General features: G+C 41.0%; 1 protein-coding gene across 1 annotated transcript in view; it reads left to right on the forward strand.

Annotated features, from left to right (window-relative positions):
* The window catches only part of LRP2 (LDL receptor related protein 2), a gene marked incomplete at its 5' end in the record, with an annotated part of 198,609 nt that overhangs the window by 171,764 nt on the left and 3,350 nt on the right, over window positions 1–23,495 (forward strand). Inside the window, 14 exons of the mRNA XM_080799264.1 lie at window positions 3,196–3,327; window positions 4,403–4,534; window positions 6,218–6,361; window positions 7,839–8,004; window positions 9,597–9,725; window positions 10,902–11,122; window positions 11,893–12,069; window positions 14,460–14,579; window positions 16,837–16,927; window positions 17,742–17,809; window positions 17,997–18,114; window positions 18,625–18,754; window positions 19,842–19,943; window positions 21,500–21,607. Coding sequence (XP_080655390.1) covers window positions 3,196–3,327; window positions 4,403–4,534; window positions 6,218–6,361; window positions 7,839–8,004; window positions 9,597–9,725; window positions 10,902–11,122; window positions 11,893–12,069; window positions 14,460–14,579; window positions 16,837–16,927; window positions 17,742–17,809; window positions 17,997–18,114; window positions 18,625–18,754; window positions 19,842–19,943; window positions 21,500–21,607 — 1,838 coding nt within the window. The remainder of the gene's footprint in view (window positions 1–3,195; window positions 3,328–4,402; window positions 4,535–6,217; window positions 6,362–7,838; window positions 8,005–9,596; window positions 9,726–10,901; window positions 11,123–11,892; window positions 12,070–14,459; window positions 14,580–16,836; window positions 16,928–17,741; window positions 17,810–17,996; window positions 18,115–18,624; window positions 18,755–19,841; window positions 19,944–21,499; window positions 21,608–23,495) is intronic.

Here is a 23,495-nt window from a genome sequence, read left to right on the forward strand (position 1 = left end):
TTCTAGTGCTGAGACAGATAAGTAAGCTGTTCCAAGAGTTTGGAGTATTTTCTAGTTGGGCTTGGGTCAAACCTTAGTTCCTCTTTTAGTTAGCCATTTAAAAAGCTTACAATTGACTACAGTCCTTTTAATTCAAATAACATTCGATTAAAAGCAGGGTTTATTTAAAGAAATAAGTAGCATAGATATTAATTTAAAGTACAGAAATAGCATCTGTTTTTAGGTATTAAGTGAATATGTGATAGTGTATCAGTCTTACTGCTGTGGGTCGATAATTTGAGACATAATAATTCTTATTCAATAATACCCGTTCTTGGGGCGCCTGGGTGGCTCAGTGGGTTAAAGCCTCTGCCTTCAGCTCAGGTCATGATCTCAGGGTCCTGGGATCGAGCCCCATATCAGGCTCTCTGCTCTGCAGGGAGCCTGCTTCTCCCCTCTCTCTCTGCCTGCCTTTCTGCCTACTTGTGATCTCTGTCTGTCAAATAAATAAATAAAATCTTTAAAAAAAAATAATACCAGTTCTTGGGGCACCTGGGTGTCTCAGTGGGTTAAGCCTCTGCCTTTCGCTCAGGTCATGATCTCAGGGTCCTGGGATTGAGTCCTGCATCGGGCTCTCTGCTTGGCAGGGAGCCTGCTTCCCCGCCTTCTCTCTGCCTGCCTCTCTGCCTACTTGTGATCTCTCTGTATGTCAAATAAATAAATACAATCCTTTAAAAAAAATAAGATATCAGTTCTTGGGTGCTACTAATCCCCTTGCCTTTCTTTTCTTTTCCCTTTCTCTTCTTTCTCCTATTTAAACAGGATCTCTGATGTTCCGTACATATGTTTGCTTTTTAAAAAGTATTTTAAAATCAGGAAAGGAAAGATACTAATATTTTTAGAGTGTCATATGTTTGGGTTTGTATATGATCTGTTTGTGGATTAAGATGGTGATTGTTATTGAAATAAGTTATAAGTTCCTCATATTTGAGGAAGAATCTTACGATGTTACATGGTTTCTGCTCTTGTTTGAAGGACTCTTGCTTCATAAGAGTATAACTCAGAGGGGCACTTGGTCCAGAAATGTTTATTTCCTGGGATCTTTAGTCATGTGTAGATTTTAGAGCTGGGAGAAGATTATGAAGTCTAATTATACACATGAGACCCAAAGAGGTTATGTGACTGTCTAAAGGCTATCCAAGTTAATAAAACAGGTCATATTTATTAACATTATAGAGGAGACATCACTACCAACCTTACAGAAATTTAAAAGATTATAAGGGAATAGTATGAGAAACTTTTTTAATGTCAACAAATTAGACAAATGACCAAATTCTTAGAAAGACAGAAAACAGTGAAACTGACTCTGGAAGAAATAAAAAATCTGGATAGACTTATTTAGCAATGTGTAGTTCTTAAGGGCTAAACTAAGGTTTTCATGTATATGGCTTTGAAGTTTGAGCTCCAAGGGCAGCATTCCATTGAATGCTCTTGTGCTTTATTTTGTGATTATTTTTCTTTTTTGAAACTCAATGTTTTTAGTCTATTCAAACCATATATACTTAAATAGTCATCATATCCTTAAAGGATCCTCATTTCCTACTGTAGGAGACAGATAGATATAAATCTGTTTTGCTTTGGAAGAAATGAGCAGGAGATACTACAGTCTCATTGGCTAAAATATTCAGAAGCCTGTGACCAAGAGATCTTTCATTTGAAACGCAGATAAAGCTTAAATCCTTTATGGGGATAATCACCACCCTTCCCATGCCTTGGCCTCCATTATCACTCATTAGGTATGTTCATCTTTGTGTGCTTCCTTGTAAGATCTAGGTTTGAGGGTAGATGGAGAATCAGGATAAAAGAAGCAAACTTACAATAATAACAAAAATGAAAGCCAGATGGCTTTGACAGATATTGGCAGAGATAAGAACTCAGGGCAGTGATGAGCAGTGAAGTGTGAGGATGGAGTCTGAAATGTTAAAAGTCTGCCCTGGAGTATCTGGACCCCAGAATAGCACAGATAATAAGGGTCATTCATATAAGCCCCATAAAAATGAACTATTGTTGAATTTTTTCTTTGTATTATGAAAGCTATAAAATACAGAAAATATATTAATGATCAAAAGTAAAAATCACTTGAATCCCATAACTAAAAGAGAATCTTAAGTTTGGTGTACTTCATTGTGTTTTTTTGCACATAATATGTGCAAAAATCATTTCTTAATATTAAAAAATTTAGACATATTCTATATTTAGTATTACTATCTTTCCCTCCATTTTTGTTATAAATATTTTCCATGTCAAAGTATCATTTAAAATCATAACTCATTGATTGTAAGATGCATGTTTATTTTCACATTTAAACATCTCTGAAACAAGAATAATTCTTCAGGTGATAACATGCCAGAGTGTAAGTCCCAGAGTTTTTCTATTTTAGCATTATGTAAAATAGGGCATCAATGGTGTCTTACTTGGGTTTGATAAGACAGTGAACTGTAATTGTTTAAGTTGTTTTCAGAATTTTATCAGCAGTTTATAATCCTTAAACATAAATCATAGTACACATTTTTTATTCCTTTTTGAGGGAAAATGTATTAATTTGGAATAACTAGATAATAGAGTGAGTATTTTTAAAAGTCCTTGGTTCATACACATTGTTGAAAAATTCCTTTCCATGTGTGCCACTTTATGGTTCTTATAGCATAGCAGTTGGATGACTGATAACTAAATGCATTTTACTGTGCCCTGGCCAACACTTGATATGTGTACACATATCTCAGTTGGTCTTCTTTTAACATTATAATTTCCTCCTGTTTGTTATGTTGCTCTAAACTGTACCATTGTTCTTTATTACACACATAACAGGATATATATTATATATATCTTAATCCCTATTTCATATATATATATATATAATATTTATGGAGCAGATGGTTACAATTGTAAAGAGCCCCAGACTTCATAGTTCTGGACTCTGGAATTGGATGCTCTGGGAAGCCTGGCAGTGCGGAGTATAATGGGAAGATTGCCTCAAGGATCTGACATTATATACAATTATATAAATGGCATTTGCCCCATTATCAGATATCTGAATATACAGAAGCCTTCAATCTTCTACAAAGACTTACAGGAAGGGATTATCTTGAGATGTCTTACAGTAGACTATAGGTAGATTTATACCTTTTATTTGTAATGCTAAGATTGTTTTTCCAGATACAGGAAAAGAAAGATCATGTGCAGAGAATCTATGTGAACAAAACTGTACGCAGTTAAGTGAAGGAGGCTTTATCTGCTCCTGTAGACCCGGGTTCAAAGCCAGTATGTTGGACAGAAACTCCTGTGACGGTAAGTATATTTCCTCCAATTTTCATTAGGAGATGCTCATACGTCAGGTTCTCCACTCATTCCCTTTTATTAAACTACTGTTTAATTCCCTTAATGGGGCTAAACTCTTAGTTCTAGTTCATTAAAATACTTAAGTGCACAAATAATTATACTGTTAGAGGGTGATGATCAGTTCTGAATGAGAGTGTAAGCTGTAATTCAAGATGTATATAACCTGTGATGACAAATGTAAAGATTTTGCATCTTAATTTCTTGAGTCATGGAAAAACAAAAAGCAATACTCAGGGATGCCAGTTTCCTTTTTTCCATGCTCTCTTGCCAGTCCCTAGCAGATGGCTAGGCAGTAATGTCTGCGGAATTGATAAGATTCACAAAGTGTTAAGAAGTGATGACTGCTTATTTTATCAGTGTGGGAGATCAGATTCTTAAAAAATAAAGTTTTACTTTCTTCATCAAAGTCCAATAGCACATATATATTACACACCTACTTAGGCCAGACATAAGTAAGATCTCAGGTATGGAGTTGGAAGGTAGCTTATCAAGAGGCTAAGGAATGAGTAGGATTTCATTATTTGAATTTGCTCTTGCTAACTCATGACGTGTCATGCTCAGATGACTGAGAGAGTTCTTTGGGAAGCTGAAGCTTAAGAACTCAGTGAAGAAACCGAATGAGCAAGTCCCTTTCCTGAAGCTAGTGAGGCCAAGGGAAGTGGTATACCAAACAACACCAACATCCAGCTGCTTTCCAAAAGTGAATGTTTTGCTTTGCTATTGCACAGTCACTCTGCTGTAGTTGAACCCTGTCTTTATTGCTTATTAGCTTTGGGACTTTGGGTTTAGGCATAGTCCATATTGCAGAGTCATTTTGGAAAATTGAATGAGGCACAAACATGAAAAGCATGTGAAACAATGTCTGAAGCTTAGGAAGTGCTCCACAAATGATCGCATCATTGCCTGTCTTCATCTGCAGCCTTCTCCGGCTTCATTGCTTTTGACTTTGGATTTAAGTAGAAGCAGGGCCTCGAAGGAATGGTTGGGAGCAGATGTTGCATATTTGCTTTTATTTTATCTGCAGACATCAATGAATGTGAGCAATTTGGGGTTTGTCCCCAGAACTGCCGGAATACCAAAGGAAGTTATGAGTGTTCCTGTGCGGAAGGCTTCAGGTCTGTGAGTGACCAGTATGGAAAACGATGCGCAGCTGATGGTATGATGGGTTCATGTTGGGATTAATCAGTTGACTTTCAGAGAACTAAATGCTGATGAGTACAATATACCAGAAAGTGAACTTCAGACTCCCAAAAGTCTTATTTTTAATTCACCAGCTACTTCTCTTCCAATGCCCATCCAGGCTCTTCTCTCTCCTCTCCTGCCAGATTAAAACAATAACTGCAATACCACAACAGATATGCAGGAATTAAAATAGGAGTCAGTATTGTTTGTTATTCTGGACTTAGGCTCTTGTCCGCCTTGATAAAACTTCAAAAAGTGAACAAGATATTGCCTTCCAGAATATTCAGACAAAAGCTTGCCTAGAGGGTGGTGGTCAACAGAAGGAAATTAATGAAGCCCTCCAGCTCCCACTCCAAGATCAAGGTTTGAGGCCCTGTGATTCAGGATGGATCACTAAAAACAGTCACATTCAGTCAGGGCAAATCAAGGACATTCTGTTGATAAATCTTTTTTATTGTTCATGGGCTGCCGATCACAGATGGAGGGAGTCTCGCTCATTTATAACTTCAATCACTAGTTCTGCATTTTAGGTTAATGCTGGTATCTGAGAGTCAGGCCTGATAGAAGGCAGTAGTAAGTACTAGATAGAAATGACAAAAGAGAAAGACTACGTGGCAGAAGTATTATATAGTCCAGATTTCCAGGGGTCTCATCTAAATCAGGATATCCCCGTCAAGGGGTATGGGTCTTTATGAGAATTAGAGATTTGAAGTTTGTGCTAGAGTTTAAAGAACATGATATGGAAGATATGGAAATAACATTTTACTTTGCAAATTAAGGGTAAATGGGGGTCCAATTTCTTCATACAAATTGGGTTTTAAAGCATACTACATCTGACTAGCATTCTTAAATTGTTTTACCCCCCCAAACATTTTGACAGTGAATGAAAACTAGGGTAAAGGCATTTGAGCACTTGGTCTGGTAATTAGGCAGCAAATTAAAAACTAGTTAACTAACTCCTTTTAACTAAGGAGATGACTGAAATAAATGCTCATGGTCATGTAAAACACAACGCCAAGACAGAAGGAATATATAAAGTGAACTTTCAAAAGTTAATTATAGACCGTGCACCTCAGAATGAGTCACCATTGAAATAGGTGCTTTGGGTGAGAACAAGAACAAGCTGTTTTTGTCATTAGCTGAGAGATAAATTGAGTTGTGGGGCCGATTACCTGCTAAAAGAATCATCAAATCTGTCAGTAAAGAGTAAGGAATGAGGACATCCTGGTAAACTTTTAGTATCACTATACATACTGTGTTTCTTCCATGAGATTGTCTGCAATCTTGTCTGTTTTATTGTCAGAGAATAAGGGCAAAAAATCAGGGGAAAAGAGGACACTATCTGGGGGTCTCAGTCCTGTCTTGTTCTAAACCATTACCTACAGAACACACAGAATAAAGAAGTGATAACACCCCTAACAGAAATACTAGCTTTCCACCTGAAAATGGAGACAAGAATGTCCAGTCACAGATTTTGTACCCCATTTGGTAGTCGTTAGTTCTGTTGATTAGCAGAAGTAGTCAGATTCCTATAAAAACTTGTGTTTTTTTTTTTTTTAAAGGTGGGAAGATACTTACTATTTTATATCTGCTTCATTTTAAAAAAGAGTTCAGATAGAATTCAAAGAAATATAACAGTCCTTGTCTTTTTTTACAGGTAACCCTCCTTTGTTGCTACTGCCTGAAAACGTACGAATTCGAAAATACAATCTCTCATCTGAGAGGTTCTCAGATTATCTTGAAGGCGAGGAACGTATTCAGGCTCTTGATTATGATTGGGACCCCGAAGGCATAGGTCTCAGTGAGTATGAACTTTGACAGCTGCCACTGATATTAATTGAATTAATTGAATTATAAGGTGTTAAACTTTGGGGCATCTGTTTTTTAATGAGTGAATTTTGTTGCATGAGTGGTGGATAGAGCTTCTCCTATCCAGCTTGTTCAGGACGCCTTAATTTGGCCATGTGTCCCAGCGAAACTTTCTCAACTTTCAACCAGACCTTCTCCCATCTCTGGGGACTATCCTTTTAGGACCGCCTCATGTCCCTTTGTTTAATATCTCTTTGTCTCTGCTCATGAAGGGATTGTTCTCCCCTATCCCTGCACCCTTCAGAATTTCTACTCAAACTTCAAAGACTCAGTTCTGATATCTTCTGAACTCCTCTGATATCTTCTATAACCCTTCCTGGGCACAGTTCCATAATTGCTCATTGGGTGAGCCTGTAGGATTTTATACATGGCTTTCACTAAAGCACATGTTACATTGAGTTATAGGCATCCACAGAATTTTCTCCCTGTACCTTAATCATGAGCTCTTTGGAGATAGGATTGAATCCAGTTCAACTCTGCAGGGCTACCAGCTGACCCAGCATCTGACCCAACAGTGTATGTGCTGATTGCTTTAGGACTTTAGTTCAATGAATGAAAATATGAAAAATGTTTATCATTGAGTCTCTCATGGCTCTCTGGTGTGTATGGGAGATGGTAATGGGGCAGGAATCAGAAAACTCATCTTCGATGCCTGTTTCCCTCACGTACCGAGCTTTATAACTAAATAATTATAACGATGATAACAATTCTCTGGTTCTCCATTTCTTAACTATAAAATAAGAACAGTAATCTTGTCTGCCTGCCTCCCTGGAGAGTTCTTTGAAGATCAAATGAGATAACAGGTGTGAAAATGTTTTGCAAACTATCAGTAACTATGCTATGTAAGATTTATTATGGTTGTGTTTTCACACTCATTTACATGATACAATAAACTTTTCAGGAATGGCAAACACCTAGGAAAGTATATCTTTCCTTAAAAAGTCTGCCTTAAAAGTTGCAGTCCTCCTGTGCATTTTAAGATGTCTGCTGTCCACTGTCCTTTGGTCTATACGCAAAATAGGACTTCTCATCTACATAGCTCCTTTACTGCAAGTTTTTGACTAGCCTGGCCCTGGCTTATCTATACATTTCATTTTGGGAACTAGAACTTGATCCTAATGAGAGTAAATATAGGCTCTTGGCTGAAATGTATTTTAGTAAGTTACCTTTGAAATAGAGACACCCAAGTCAGTATCAATAAGCTGTCAGTTGAAGTATTTGTAGCTAGTAGCTCAAGTATGATGTTCTGAGGTTTGTTCAGATCAGTATAATTGAATTATTTGTCTCACAGGAACAATGAGGAAGTAGAGATGTCAGTAAATGAACAGTAGTTGACCTGCTTAGACCCCAGTTTCCTCCCTTACCTGATGTTCTTAACATGAAACTCAATTGAGTATCTTGCCTTGCAGGCGTCGTATATTATACTGTGCTAGGGCATGGCTCTGATTTTGGAGCTATCAAACGTGCCTACATCCCCAACTTTGAATCTGGTACTAATAATCTTGTGTCGAAAGTTAACCTGAACCTGAAATCCATAATGCAACCAGATGGATTAGCAGTGGACTGGGTTGGAAGGTAAGTTTAGTGGCATTCCCTTCTTGTCTCTTCTGTTACCTTGGCCAGACCCCTTACAGCTTGTCATGGTAATGAGTTAAGCTGGTCCAGCTAAGGGTAGCCCTCAGTGCTGGTGCAACTGTGTGATGCCTGGGCTTGCTGTATCTAGCTCCCTCAGCCACCTCTGCTTATCCCAAGGTGTCAAATGAGCATTTATCATTTCCTATATTCTGTGGATGCCATGAAAAGGTTTGGGAGAGCACCAAGGTCAAGATCTCATATTATATCCAGGAGAGCATTCTTGCCAACAGAGTTTTGGATTCCCAGATCAGAACCCTCAGTATGGCAGCACTATTCATTTTGTGAAGAAGTAGAACAGCCTCCAGTCCTACCAGCAAGGCAGTTGAGATGAAACATTTTTCTCTATGGTAATTATTTTGAGGGGCAGCAATCCACATCTTGTGTTTTCAGCAGGGCTGTTTTGTCTAAACAGATTGGAAATTTGACTTTTCCTCTTAAATGTTTGGTTTTGAGTTCATAGTGGTGTCAGCTTTGTTCTGCTCTTTCAGATTTTCTAGAACCCCAGGGACCAGAGCCGGACATTTTGTGTGATCCCTAAATATGAACCTTAAGTAGGATACAGGAGATGTAAACTGATGTGGAAAAGTTCATAAGCTCCTTCTTCAAGAAAGAGCCTTGCATCAGGAGTGACATTTGTGGGAAAGGGATTACATTAGGATCTGAATTCAAACATTAATTGAATTCCCCATGTCCTTGAAAATGAAGGAATAATGAAAAAATGTTTGAGAGGAAAGGCTCAGGGGCTTATTGCCCTCTGGGATAATGGAGAGTCATTTACAGCATAAATTAATTTTCACCTTTTAACAAACTTGTCTGGTGCTTTTGGAAGACTTGAGCATCTCTGAAGAAGTTAATTAGGTCCCTGCTGTGCCCACAGGCTATCAGGGCACTCATTTCAGCATTTTCTGTCAGGAATCAAGGCCTTGGAGAGTCAGTAACTTGAAACTCTAGACTTTAGCACTTCCTTCTGAAAATCAACCAGGCAATTCATGTTTGAAGTTTCACTTCTTTCTTAGCCTTCATGAGTGAGTGCGTGAAGAAACTGATGGAAATCTTTCTGCTCGTACAGGACTGAGACCTGCAGGATAGTGGAACAGGGCAGGATGGCCATGCTGAGTTTGTTATTTTGGAAAGGCTATTTCCACTCATCCTTGGAGCTGATGCCGGACTGCTGTTGATGCCAGTGGCACTCTTCGCAAAGCAGAAGCAGGCTCCCGGGGCAGTCGGAATTGGCCAGCTCAGCAGTGCCTTATGACTTCCACCTGGCAGTGCATGTCTTGTAGCAATGTCAGATGTGAGTCCATCATCATCACTGATGCTGGCTGATTAGGCAGGAGTCCCCCCTCTACTTCTTAGGATTCCACTCATAACTTTCCAAAGACCATTGGTGGAAGATATCAGGGCATTCCCCAGAGAAGGAAACTCTGCTCTGACCACTGGTTATCTAAGTAGTTGTCTTGTTGGCCCCAGCTTCCAAACTGAAGGCTCGTTGAGACTTTTTTAGATGATTAACTTTGTTCCTTTAAATTCAGGCATATTTACTGGTCAGATGCCAAGACCAAACGGATCCAGGTGGCTAAACTTGATGGGAGGTACAGAAAGTGGCTGATTTCCACTGGACTGGATCAACCAGCTGCAGTGGTTGTGAATCCCAAACTAGGGTAAGTACTTGGAGGGGTCCTTCATGTTCTAGATGTTTTCCAGTGGATTGTCAAAAATTTATATCTCAATTATTTTTTCCTAATTGGACTGAAATTGTCCTTGGACTATTTGGAATGGCATCTCTTACTAACTTTAAAGAATTACAGTATTCCCTAAAGATAATTTAGAACCATCCAAGCCTCAGACTGATACTGCATAAGGGGAGGGCCTCTGGTCCCATTTTTTCCATAGCCCAGTTTGTCTAAAATTCACACATTTCTCAATAGAATTTAAGGGTCAGTCTTAACCTGATGATTGAGACTAGAAACTGCAAAGGCTGGTCACCTAAATATGGCCTACAGACAGATTGGACTTGAACTAAGCAAAGTTTTAGGGTTTTTAAAATTTAGTTACTAACATTAAAAAAAAAATGTTTAAGCTATGTTTTTGGCTTGAAAAATCAGAACAACTGATAACACTATGTAGGTAATGACTTCTTTACCTAGAGGGGGAAAGGGAGAGGTTTCATGCCGAATGCGGAGCCTGATGCAGGGCTCGATCTCATATCCCTGAGATCATGACCTCAGCCAAAGTCTATAGGTGGACTCCTAACCAACTGGCCACCCTGGTGCCCCAGTAGGGATGCCTTTCTTACTGCAGCATTGCCTGGAACTTCTAGACAGGGCTTTGTTCTCACCATCACTTGATGTTTGTAACTGCAGTGCTCCACTCATTTGCGTCTCCTGCCTGGTCCTTCCAGGTATTTCAAATAGTGCCATCCCTGGTCTGTGCAGTTCTATAATTATTAATTGAATGCCAAATAATCCATTTTAAAATTGGAATCCTTATTTTATTCTCTGATACATCTCAAACACAGAACAGTGCTGCTAACACAGAAAGCATTCAATAAATATTTTATGAAGAATGAACAGCTTTTGCGATTATACATTTTAAAGTGTCTGAATATATATACTCAAACAGGGCTGGGCAATCTCTATGGAGGAAGTTTTCAAGAAGGATAGACCACAGATACACTGGCTCCTCCTTTTCTCACCCTGTCTTCTAAAGTAAAGTGCAAAAACTTAGCACCCAGCTCTCTATGACACACAGCAGATTTCCCTGCTGGAAGGTCATGCTCTGCTTTGGTGGAGAAGCCTCACTAGATGAAATATTAAAAAGAAAACCTTCTGTTACAGGCTTATGTACTGGACTGATTGGGGCAGAGAACCTAAAATCGAGTCTGCCTGGATGGATGGACAACATCGGAAAACCCTGGTGCAGGAGGACCTTGGTTGGCCAACAGGTCTTGCCATTGATTATTTGAACGATGACCGGATCTACTGGAGTGACTTCAAGGAGAACAATATTGAAACTATAAAACATGATGGGACTGATAGGAGAATCGTTGCAAATGCAGGTTAGAAATGGGTTAGATTTTAATATGTTCTGTAATCAAGAAATATATTTCTAGTGTCTGCCCGTTTTTTCTAGGAGTAACCTGATCTTAGGTTGATAGTTTCTTAGCTATCACTCCTTCCAGTTCCCCAGCTGCTCATTTAAATGCAAATGAATCCATTAGCAATGATTAAGTTTTTTTTTCCTTTTAACATAATTTTTAAAAGGTGTTTTTAGCATCAGATATTGAAATAACTGAATTTCCTGTTAAGTTGGCCTGATAGAGTGGCATTTCAGGTGTACCAGTGGAAACTCATGTCTAACCACTTCTAGACCCATTTGTTTTTATTATGCTCAATTGCTTATTTTGTACAACTGGAAACATCTAGAAGGAGGGAAGCATTTTGTTTTCTTCTCCAGATTTCTACAGAATTGCAGCAATCCAGTACCTGTTAGCTCTGTGTGATAAGCGGTGTCTTATGTTCAGAGGAAAAAAAAAAAAAAAAGAATCTCTGCCATCCAAATTGTTGTCCAAACATAAAATTAAATCAGCAACTTGAAAGTGGGCAGGTTTCCTGTAATTGCCATCAACCAGTAGGCATTAATCTAGTTCAACATCTGTCATCTTGATCTCCCAACATTGCACACTTCTGTGGTCACAGTACAGAAAGTCTGCCTGAATGTTGTATTAGGGATTAATTCAAGCATAATGACATCTGATATAAAAGAGGGGTAGGGTATTTTCTATGCAATAACCTTGTTTTGCTTTGGCTTTCCTCTGTGGGTAAACAGCAATGAACCCATATAGTCTGGACATCTTTGAAGGCCAGTTTTATTGGATATCTAAGGATAAGGGAGAAGTGTGGAAGCAAGATAAATTTGGGCGAGACGAGAAAGATAAAATGCTGATGGTGAACCCGTGGCTCACTCAAGTTCGAATCTTCCATCAACACAGATACGATCGGTCAGGTAACACCAACCTTGGAATAAGATGTTCCTTATTATCTGGAAACTTTATTTCAAATTAATGGCTATATTGTTGGAAAGTGGTAGTGGATTATAATAGTCTGATCTCTTGGTATATGAAAGGGGGGGCGGTGTGTGTGTGTTAACCATTTTGACCAAAGAAAGATAAAATTGGAGGTCAGATGCAATTATGTACATCACCAGCAGACATGAAGTAAAAATATTTCAGTCCTCATTGGAATTGCAGGTTTATACTTCTAGGCCACAGAATCCAGCAGGCATCAAAGTCCTGCTCGGTGGGTGTCAGGTGGGTTACAACAGGTTTCCTGGATATGGTCAGTGTTACACACCCTTAAAATTCCAAGGCTAGGTGAGTCACGTTATCCTGAGCTATGAGAGCCTAGTTTAAAATTGTCAGTCGTATGCTGTCCCCTCCTGTCTTCCCCATTTTCTTAGTTGTGGGTCCTGTTTCATCAGGTTAGCTGTGTTCTTCATCCCTCACTGTTGAATGGAGTAAGGTGAAAGGGAAGGGAAGTTCTTCTTCTTCTTCTTTTTTTTTTTTTTTTTAAGATTTATTTATTCATTTAGGGGCGCTTGGGTGGCTCAGTGGGTTAAAGCCTCTGCCTTCGGCTCAGGTCATGATCTCAGGGTCCTGGGATCCAGCCCCGCATCGGGCTCTCTGCTCAGCAGGGAGCCTGCTTCCTCTGTCTCTCTCTGCCTGCCTCTCTGCCTACTTGTGATCTCTGTCTGTCAAATAAATAAATAAAATCTTAAAAAAAAAAAAGATTTATTCATTCATTTACTTGAGAGAGAGGGTGGAGAAAGAGAGCAGGAGAGCGGGAGGGTCAGAGGGAGAATCAGACTCCCCGCTGAGCAGGGATTCCCACCCCGGGACTTGATTCCAGGACTCTGGGGTCATGACCTTAACTGAGGGCAGACGTGTAACCGACTGAGCCACCCAGGTGCCCTGGAATGGAAATTCTTGAAGAGAGGAAAGGAAATCAACTTTTATTAAGCTCTATAAGTCAGATTCTCTCTTCAAGTGTTAATTCTGACAAATGTTTACCTCAGTTAATCTCCAAAACTGTATAAAGAGGTTTTATTTTCCTCTCACTTGTAAGGAACCCCACTGATATAATAGTCCTTAAGTCTTCCATGTGGCTGGGGCTCTCATCCTGGGCAGTTTTGAAGACAGGAGGGGAGAGCACAGTATGCATGGTGAGCCCTCTCTCTGGCCTTTGTAGAGAAGGCTACTTAGGAGTTAGAGGAAAATCTGGAGTCAGCTGGGCCTCCTTAAGGGAGGGCTGATTACTATGTAGGCCGGGGACCTAGCACAGCTGTGTCAGATTAGCATTTACTCGGCACCAGTAGTTCTCACATTTGAGCATGTATCAGAATCATCTAGAGAGCTTGTTGGGCCCCACCTGAGGGGTTCTGATTTAATGGACCTGAGGTGGCCTAAAAATTTGCATTTCAAATAAGTCCTCAACTGATGCTGATGTTGCTGGTAAAGGAACCACATTTGAAAAGTCCTGTTCCAGGCCCTACACAAGAGTGGGCATGGACCAGTTGCACTGGTATCTTACGGGAGTTGGTGAGACTGTCAGGCTTCACCCAACCTTTTGGAGTCCGATTTCCTAGGTGATTTGTATTACATTCAAGTTGGAAAAGTTCTGCTCTAGAGAGCTGAAGGAATGGGCAGATTTTGAGTGAGTCTTCGGGAAATGGTTTACAATTTTATAGCCATGCTTTGTGTGTGATTCCATATTGAATGACAGTGAATCAGGATCACAGAATATTAGTCTGTGAAGGAATTTAGAGATCATCTATTTCTTGGAGACATCATAATATAGGCTAAGGTAGAGTTCAGAAGACTCCAGAATTACTTGAGAAGCTTTTAATGGTAACACTTGTGTTGTATCCTAGGCCAATTAAAATCTGAATTTCTGTGACTGGGCATCAATAGTGGTGAAATAGCTCCCAGGTGATTCTGATAATCACAGCTTTAAGTTCCCTTGTCTTGCAAGTAGGAGAACCAAAGAAGTCCAGAAGAAAGTCCTCCTATGAGGGTGGGGTGGAAACCATATCTAACATTTGATCTGGATACATTATGATCTATGGTAATGAGAAATCTTGACATAATAATAGGGTCTTACTGGTCTTTTGAACTATCTCAGATTGCTTTGCATTGACTAGGTTTTGAGGTCAAGCAGTGGACTAGACACCTACCTTCCACACCTGCCAGGGCAGGGGCAGAGCTAGGTAATGCCAGGAGAAATGTGAGCGGTACAGGAGTAGGATGGAAGGGCCACAACTCAGTTGATGAGCAGATCCTTGGTTGGCGTTCTCATTTCCTCCTCGGACCCTAACCTCTGTTTTCACGTGCTTTCCAGTGCCCAATCGCTGTAAAAATGTCTGCAGTCACCTCTGCCTCCTGAGACCTGGAGGGTATAGCTGTGCCTGCCCCCAAGGGTCTGCCTTCATCGCAGGGAGCAGCACTGATTGTAATGCAGGTAAGGCCACTGCCTGGGCAGCCACAGGGGGCTTGGGAACACTCCCCTGCTTTCCTCAGTAGGTTCCCTGCCAGCGTTTCACCTGCAGAAATCTGAAAAATCCCTGTGCTGGGTCCTTTGCAGGATAGAGTAGGGATGGCTTGAAGGAGGGAGGAGATCAGGGAAATATGAACAGAACTGAGTGGGACTTAGGGAGCCCATCAGAACTGGTATTCCAATGATTGCTGAGAATTATTTGCAAGGATCTGAATAGGTCCAGCACCCCCATATCTACAGTCGTGTTGTTTTGTAGGTATTTGGAAGAGTGGGTTTTCTATAAGGCTTCCACCTCCTTTCTCTACCCCATACCGGATGTCAGTTGCTCCAGAATCCATTCAGCCTTAACTGGAGTTCAAGTGGGGAACTAGGTTTCTGTGGTGGGGGGGCCTTACCCAGTACAGATGGGAGGGCAAGAAGAGGATCACTGTTTTCCTCTCATGCTCATTCCAGAGTTTAGACAAATGAAAAAGGGCCACGTCTTAAAAGCCACTGTACACTGTTGGGAGACGGAGGACAGAATAAGGATGCAGTGGTTTTTTCCTCATCTGAAATACTGCGGGTGACCTGTGCCTGGCAAGACCTTTCTTCAGTACCTCTCAAATTAAGAAGAATATCAACCATGGGTGTCCACTAGTGATCCTAACTAGTGTCCAGTTCTTAATACACACATTTAAACCATCATCCTGCAGTTCACCAGTGGCCCATTTTGTGGCTCACATCCTTGTTTTTATGTTTTAGTGACCATTTTATGGTTCCCATCCCTCAGTTTTAGCTGATGGGGAGGTGCTTAACCACCTTTGGCCACCAGGGGGAGCAAGTGGTCAAACAATGCACCACCTTTTGGCTCTTCCCAATCAGGCTGAAAAGTTGGCAGGTTTAGAGAATGCATTCAGGGAGAGAAAACTGCTTCCCCCGGTTCCCTTCCCAAATCCCCACTTTCATCCCAAGGCTACTGGAGAAATATTGGCAAGCTTACAATATTTAGCAATATTTTGAACCAAATGATTTCAGGCTTTCGACATTTGTTCTCTGCTGTAGATGGACGGTTCTGACATTTATTGCGATTTCACACTCAGGAGTGGTGTTGTCCAAATTGTCACCCTGTCGACTACTTTCCTCATTTACATTTTCTGCCAAGTGCATTATAGTAAGATTCTTGTTTAAAAGAACTTAACCAAAGTAAGCACGCTAATGGTGGTAGTTATTCCATATAGGGTCTTGGTTTGGTATATTAATTAGTTAATTTAATAAGTATTTGAGTGCCTACTACGTGCTAGGCATTAGTGCTGGATGTAATGGAAGTGAAAAAACAGAATCTTTGCTCTTGTTGGGTTTCTATTCTAGTAGGACAGTAAATAGAGACCCACCCACCCCCAGTATATAATATCAGGTCGTAAAAGCAAAAGGAGAAAACTGAAGCAAGGTAAAAGGGATGAGGATGGGGTGGGAGTTGGGTTGCCTTTAGCTAGAGTTCCGAGAAGACCTCTCTGATAAAGTGAATTTTAAGTAGAGTTTCAGATTGAGGGACTGAGCCAGGAGGGCATCTGAACTCCTTAAGTAAGGGCACAAGTAATAAATACTCACTGAGTATCCTCTAAGTATGAGACATGGGAACACTAACAAGCCCATCAGGCACATCCGGGAAGTACGTGGGCACTGAGCTGGAACAGGCCCAAGGCGAGGGCAGTTTTGAAGGACTTAAAAAAATAGGACAGCTCTGACCTATAAGACAGCTGTCTTATCAGGCATCTGTGCCCCTGCATTGTGTGTCTGTCAGTTGCTCGATGGGTCCCTGATGCTTTGGGGCCTTCAGTTCAAGTCCAGGTGTCCCCAGACTGAGCTCTTGTGTTAAACTGGGTTTGCAGAGGAGAATTCTAAAAACTTCCAATGAGAACATGAATGTCCTAAGAGATCCCTTTACCATAAGCTTCTTTTAAACATTAATGTATGTTCTGGAGTGTAGTGTCTCTCCACTGTTTGGAGGGGAAATGCTATAAATGGCTTCTTTCCTTCCACCAAATGTGCATTCCTTTGAAAAACCTTTTATTAAGGAAATTTATCTGTCTCCAGGGGAAGGTAACATTTTGAGAGGGAGGCTAAGTAGCTGCCCTCCCCCTCACACTCCCCACCCCAACTCTGGGCCTGAACAGATCTGCATGGTTTGGGTGCTCTGCTGAATGTGGCTGACTAACACATGCATGGCTTTCCCTTTCTGCAGCCATCGAAAGTCCTATCAGCATGCCCCCCCCATGCCGGTGTATGTATGGAGGAAGTTGCTATTTTGATGAGAACGACCTCCCCAAATGCAAGTAAGTCGAATCTTGAGGTCCAAGCTGTAGGCCTTGGGTCTCCTGGAGGAATTTTAGACCAAGTGGCCAGAAAAACAAGTACAGGAACCTTGCCACTTCACTAATTTTCTCATCTTTGCCAGCTTGCCCTCCCTTGGGAGAGTCCACAGAGAACTAAGGCAGTGTTTCTCCAACTGTATACTGTTCATAAGAATCTTCTGGATCAAATGCCCACCTCCTTCACAGGGATTCTGCATTTCCCATCCCCCCTCCCCAGGAGATGCCACAGGCGTGTGGGCCAGCTCTAACAAGGGCTTAGAGAAGTGAGCCCCATTTTTTCCCTACTCATCTGGAGGTGGTAATGACACTAGGATTGTGGGAGACCAGGTGTCAGCAGTGGTGCTCCAACCCAAGCCCTCGTGATGAGCAGAGACTGGGCCAAAAATGTGGAAAAAAGAGAATTATGGAGAAAGCTCTAACACGGAGCAAGATAAATGGAGGTCTCTGAAAGTACTTAATGAATACGTGTCAGAGGAAAGAACACAATCCTGGTTTCCCGTTTCCTCTTGAAGGAAGAATTCCGTAGGGTAAAGGCAACACCATGAGGTTTATTTGATGTCAGGGTCACACCACCAAAAGTGAATTTCAAAGTTGGGTTGCCGTTCTTTCTGCTCATCACCCACTGGCAGAGCACAGGAAAGTCGTGCAGGACACATTGACTGTTCTGCACGTGATTTGCTCGGTCCAACCTCTCTCTACCCGAAGACGGGCTTGTAAAGAGCTACGGAAGCCTAGGAAGGCCACAGCTTGTGAGCCATTCTTCTTTTACTTCCAGGTGTCCCAGCGGCTACATGGGAAAGCACTGTGAAATAGGGCTTTCTAAAGGTGTCCCTCCAGGAACAAGTAAGTTTTAAGGACACGAGCAGCCTGGAAAGGCCGCACCGCTCCTAAGTTTTGAATGCTGTCTAGATTCTGTTTAACTCCGTCTTGGGAGAATGAGTGGTTCTACCCCCTGCTTCCACCATGAAGTCTCCAGTGCTTTTCCCTTTCCACCTGCTGATACGGTCCCTTCTCCCCTCTTTGACGGCAGCAGTGGCTGTGCTCCTGACCATCATCCTGATCATCATCATCGCCGCTTTGGCGGCATTAGGATTTTTCCACTACCGGAGAACGGGCTCCCTTTTGCCTTCTCTGCCCAAGCTACCAAGGTCAGTTTCAGTATGGGGGATATTGATGTTAGAAGCCTGGGTGATGTGACCGTGTGAATAAGTTAGGTGTTTTATTTATAGATATATTTTAAGCACAGTGTGCAGCTTGCTTTTTCTGCAGAAACAAAAAGTAGTGACCTTAAAGCCATCATTTCAGATCCCAACTTCTGAATCAAGTGCTTCTTTGGAAGCCTGGGTGCAGATTCTATTTTATAGTTTAAATGGTTGTGCCCACTGGTGGGCGTTTGGGTCAGACTGGAACTCTCTCTGTGGGATGGACCGGGCTTTATTCCTGCAAGTGCCCGGTTGGCTCTCTCTCAGATCTCCACCATTCGGGAATGTGCTTTAACACTTCATGTAGCTGAGGCAACGTCCTACCATATTTGAGGTGCAAATTCATAGTGGGACTCGAGCCCTTCATTTAAGGAAGAGTTTGCAATATAGAGGAGAGTGCACTGTTTCCAAAGGTTGTTTAAAAAATTGCACATTGTTTCAATTACTTCTTTTCAGCTTAAGCAGTCTAGTAAAGTCCTCTGAAAATGGAAATGGGGTGACCTTCAGATCGGGAGCAGATGTTAACATGGATATTGGAGTATCTGGTTTTGGGCCCGAGTCTGCTATTGACCGCTCGATGGTGATGGTGAGTGTGGTTGCAAATGACAGTTTGAAGGTTGTCATTTTTACTGTTTTTTTTTTTTAATAAAAGAAACACTTTTATAGAGAATAAAATTAACCTAGTAAAAAAAGATGAAGCAGTATGCCTCTCAAAATAGTCTTTACAAAATTAGGAAACATTGTTTGTTGCAGAAAGTTCTCTAAAAATACTAGTAATAAAATTGAACTCTACCCCTGCTCTAAGTCACAGTTGAATCCTGAACAGTGTTGAGTTTAATGGGAATCTTAAGCAGTCTTGTGTTTTTTGGGAGGGGGAGAGAGAGAGCATGGTGTTGTTTTTATTTGGTGACTCTTTGTATGTGAAAGGAAGGAGTAGGGAAATACGTCTCCTAGTCTCATATATTTTCCCACCAATGTAAAATATTGACAGAACAAGCAGTGATTTTTAGAGTCAGTGGTTGGTTCAAATCGCAATTCTGCCACCTTCTAAGGATGTTACAGTAGGCATGAGCTTGATCACTCTGACCCTCACTGTCCTCATCTGTGAAATGGGTACAGTAATACCTCTTGTGAGGATCAAATGGCTACTTTATAAGTAGACTAGTACAGTCTCTATAATCAGTACTGGAAAATCATTTTCGGTATTCTGCCTTTCCCCCAAATCTTTCATGTTTGCCCCAGCATAAAAGTACAGGGTGATCCATTCTTTCCTCTTTGCCATCTCCCTCTTCTCTTAGCTCTTTTTCCGTCACCCACTCTTTTCTCTGTTGTACAAACCCAATCCCCAAGTGAGTTATTTGTATTAAGGAGCCAAAGATAATGTGAGTATAGGGAGAATGTTTGTTTTCTTGATCTGATAAACGAGTGCATTTGTTAACTTTGTGTAATGGTTTGCCATATGGAAGCCTTGTGTCTCCTGCCCCCCTCCGTTTTTTTGGGTGGGGGTAAGTTCTTTTTGGGTATATTTGGCATAGTACCTGATATTTCTTCAGGTATGAGGAGGGCACCTTCCTTTGTATGTAAACCATATATATGTGTATATATATATATATATATACACACACACACACACACACATATATATACATATATATATATTTTTTCTCTATCAGAGTGAAAACTTTGCCATGGAGATGGGGAAGCAGCCCATAATATTTGAAAACCCGATGTATGCATCCAGGGACAGTGATGTCAAAGTGGTTCAGCCAACGCAGGTGAGAAATCAGCCCTTTCTTTGAGGTGCTGCTGTTGTTGAATCTTGTTCTATTGAATAATACCCTCTTAGGGTTCTCCCAACTTACCTTCGAAAGGAAGGAAACAGTGTTCATTCTTCCGCTTGACTATATGCAGTCACGGGATGGACCCAAGGATATGACACCAATTTGTTGCATAGTTGCTGGGGTTTAGTGGCCCTTCTTGGGGTGCTGACCAAGAGTCTTTTCATTCTGAGTGGTCAGGGCAAGAATTAGGAGTCCATTCAAGGGCGTGGCAAGCAGTGCCAGGCACACACAGGCGCTCTGTAAGTATTTGTGAAATGGACAAGTGATTGATTGTCAGGTCATTATGTAGAAATTTTGGGGACTGGATATATTCTCTGGGTTCTTACTGATAGCACAAGGGTATTATTTGAGGTGACCTCCCTATACTTGCCTTCCCCGTACTTCTCTGAAAAGTACAAAAGTCTCCAGAATAGATAGGCAGCTCTCTCAATTTCCTGTGGTGCAGCCCTATTACTCACTCCCCTTTAAGAGGAGCAGGGAGACGACATAGGTGTATAGATGAGGGGAAAGAAGTTTTCACGGGCTTTGGATCAATAGCTCCCATACCATTTCTAGTGCCTGTCAACTCTTAGTCTGTCCTTCCTTTGTCCAGAAAGGTAGAGCCTTTGTGAAATACGGTTTCATCGTTAATACCTAAACTTCTTTTGAAATCATAAGATTTCAAATATACAAGTGTTTATTTTATGAATAGCTTTCCTAAGATCAGAAATAGTTGCATCTTGAAAGCATTTTGTCTGATCCTTTGATATCAGATAGCAAAAATCTAATCACATGATAAAACAGATGTGACATCTCATTTGGCATTTTCACTTGAATTAAAATAAGGCCATGTCTACAAACATACCCACATTTGAGAAGAAATGAAACAGTGAATGTAAAAATAGAGGAAAAAGTGGATTTTTTGCCTTGTAATTTGTTAATTATATATTCATAATAATTTGGGCTTAAGAGGGAAACTTGGAATCACATGAATGTTACAGAAAAATGTCTAGAGGGTTATTAATTCCATTATACCTTAGTTTCAAATATTCAACCTCTTACAAGCAGTCCTCTCAGATTATTAATTTTACTCTAAATATCCAAAGATAAGATTCTCAGTTCTGATGAGTTTGGGAATAATTCATGCTGTTGCTCTAGATTTGGTTGCCAATGTACAGCCAGAGTTGTTTATCGAAAAATATGGTCGGCAGTGGGAATACAGGAGCACAGACGTCACAATAAAATTGTCATTACTGAGAGTGTAAGCTGTGATATATGTTTGCCTCCCAGGATTAAGGCATGACATGGATGACATAGTGTTGGTGCTCCTGATTTGGGGGATATGGGAACAGTGTTTAGTTCTGGGTGATGGGGTTAGTCTCATGTAAGAAAAAGAGTACTTGACCATGTCTGTGGGAAAGCAAGACTATGAAGAGAACCAAAGAGTTGATGATAAACTTCACAGCCAAGATTATTTCAAAACTGGATAATGTGCTTTAATATGCACACAGGTGACTATATCTGGAAATGTGGATAACCAGAACTATGGAAGTCCCATCAACCCTTCTGAAATAATTCCAGACACAAAGCCGACCTCCCCCGGTGCCCATGGAACTCAGGTAACTGGCTGTCTACTGAAATGACGTGGGATTTGCAAAGGGCTTCAGAATTGCTGGGTTTACTAATGCTAGGGAAACTAGGGAGACCCTGATATGCTCATGGAACCAAGATATGTAGGCAGTTAAGAAAGATAATTTTTAAAAAATAGTGAATTGAAAAACTTTCCACAGCTAAAGCCACATTTCTGAAACAGGAATGATATTCCTGGTGACATGAGAGACCATATAGAAAAGAAGGGCAACAGACTTCCGGATCTAGTCTCTTCAGACCAGAGGTGCTTGATTTTAGAGAATGACTTCACTGTGTCATTGTGTCTTTGTGTCAAGGATACATGTAGAAGACCCTTACCTTTTTTTTACGTAGTGGAATTTTTCTACAGTGTACATCTTTGTTCCCTGAAACATGTGCTGTGTTCTTAGCTCCTCTGCTGTTACCTGTATTCACCACGAGATGGCACTAGTTTATACTCTCCATCTATCCATGTGTCTGTCCAACCAACCAGTGTTGTCGCCCTCAGTGTGCCAGGCACGGTGTTTAACACCCAAAAGTAAAAGAAAAAAGACCCCTAATCATGCCTTCAGGCACTTTCAAATTTTTAGACTATTTGGTCTACAGAGAGAAAGTCAATAAATAAATCTGATAGAAAATTTTGTGTTAATGTATAATCGATCCCTAGTTTTAATGGCTACATACAAAGCTAAATAAGATCTAGTTCTCTGATCCTGGGCAAACTATTTTACCTCTGGGTTCTAGAGTCTTCATGCTTCTCCTTAGGGCCACTGTTGGCATATGAAGTGAGATACTTGTGGTACAAAAGTTTGTCTCTGCGTTCCAGGACATTTTCCTGTTCTGGGCCCTGTCCATGGAACATCTCCCTGAGTGCCCTGTGGTCCCACAGATCCTCTTCCACTCTGCCTCCCCCCATATTCCCAGTGGAGGACAGAAGGATCTGGCATATCTCTGTCTTAAGGTTCTGTGACTTCTTCTGTGAAGTAATGTAAAAAATCAAATTCAAGGGTAGTTAGAAATCTGGCCACTTATATCATCCTTATTTCTCAAATTGCACGATCTCTGTGCATAATTGGTATCTGCCGAGTTAACTTGGAAGTCTTGTTGGATTTCCAGCACCTCAGATATTGGTTCCTGTTCAGCTTATTTGGATCAAAATAAAAGTTAAACTAAATTCATGCTGATGAGGAGCTCCTGGGTGGCTCAGTCGGTTAAGCCTCCCTGACTCTTGTTTTTGGCTCAGACCATGATCTCAGGGTCTTGAGATCAGACCCTGCGTTGGACTCCTGTGTGGGCATGGAGCCTGCTTAAGATCCTTTCCCGTCCTCCCTTCATGCCTCCCATTCTCTCTCTCAAAAAAAAAAAGGGGGGGGGTGCTAATGAAGAGCTTATAACATAGCTCTCTACTTTTTTTTTTTTTTTAAAGATTTTATTTATTTATTTGACAGAGAGATCACAAGTAGTCAGAGAGGCAGGCAGAGAAAGAGGCAGGGACGCAGGCTTCCCGCTGAGCAGAGAGCCCGATGCGGGGCTTGATCCCAGGACCCTGAGATCATGACCCAAGCTGAAGGCAGAGGCTTAAACCACTGAGCCACACAGGTACCCCTCTCTGTCTACCTTTTTGTATTTCATATACTAATTCCTTCTTCTCCTGACACACACACACACACACACAACGAGACACATACAAATGTTGTCTTAGAAAGGAAATTTCAGTTTCATATTTTTCAGGGGACTGAATTTCTTTCTTCAGGCTACATTTAAAAGTGGATTTTGGAGATTAATTTTCCACAGACACCAAAATACTTGAATGTAACAATGCCATGTATCTTGAATGTTCCCAGAGCCTGACTCAACCCCAAGGCAGTGCCAGATTTA

This window comes from Martes martes (genome assembly GCF_963455335.1).
Source record: "Martes martes genome assembly, chromosome: 3".
Taxonomy (NCBI): domain Eukaryota; kingdom Metazoa; phylum Chordata; class Mammalia; order Carnivora; family Mustelidae; genus Martes; species Martes martes.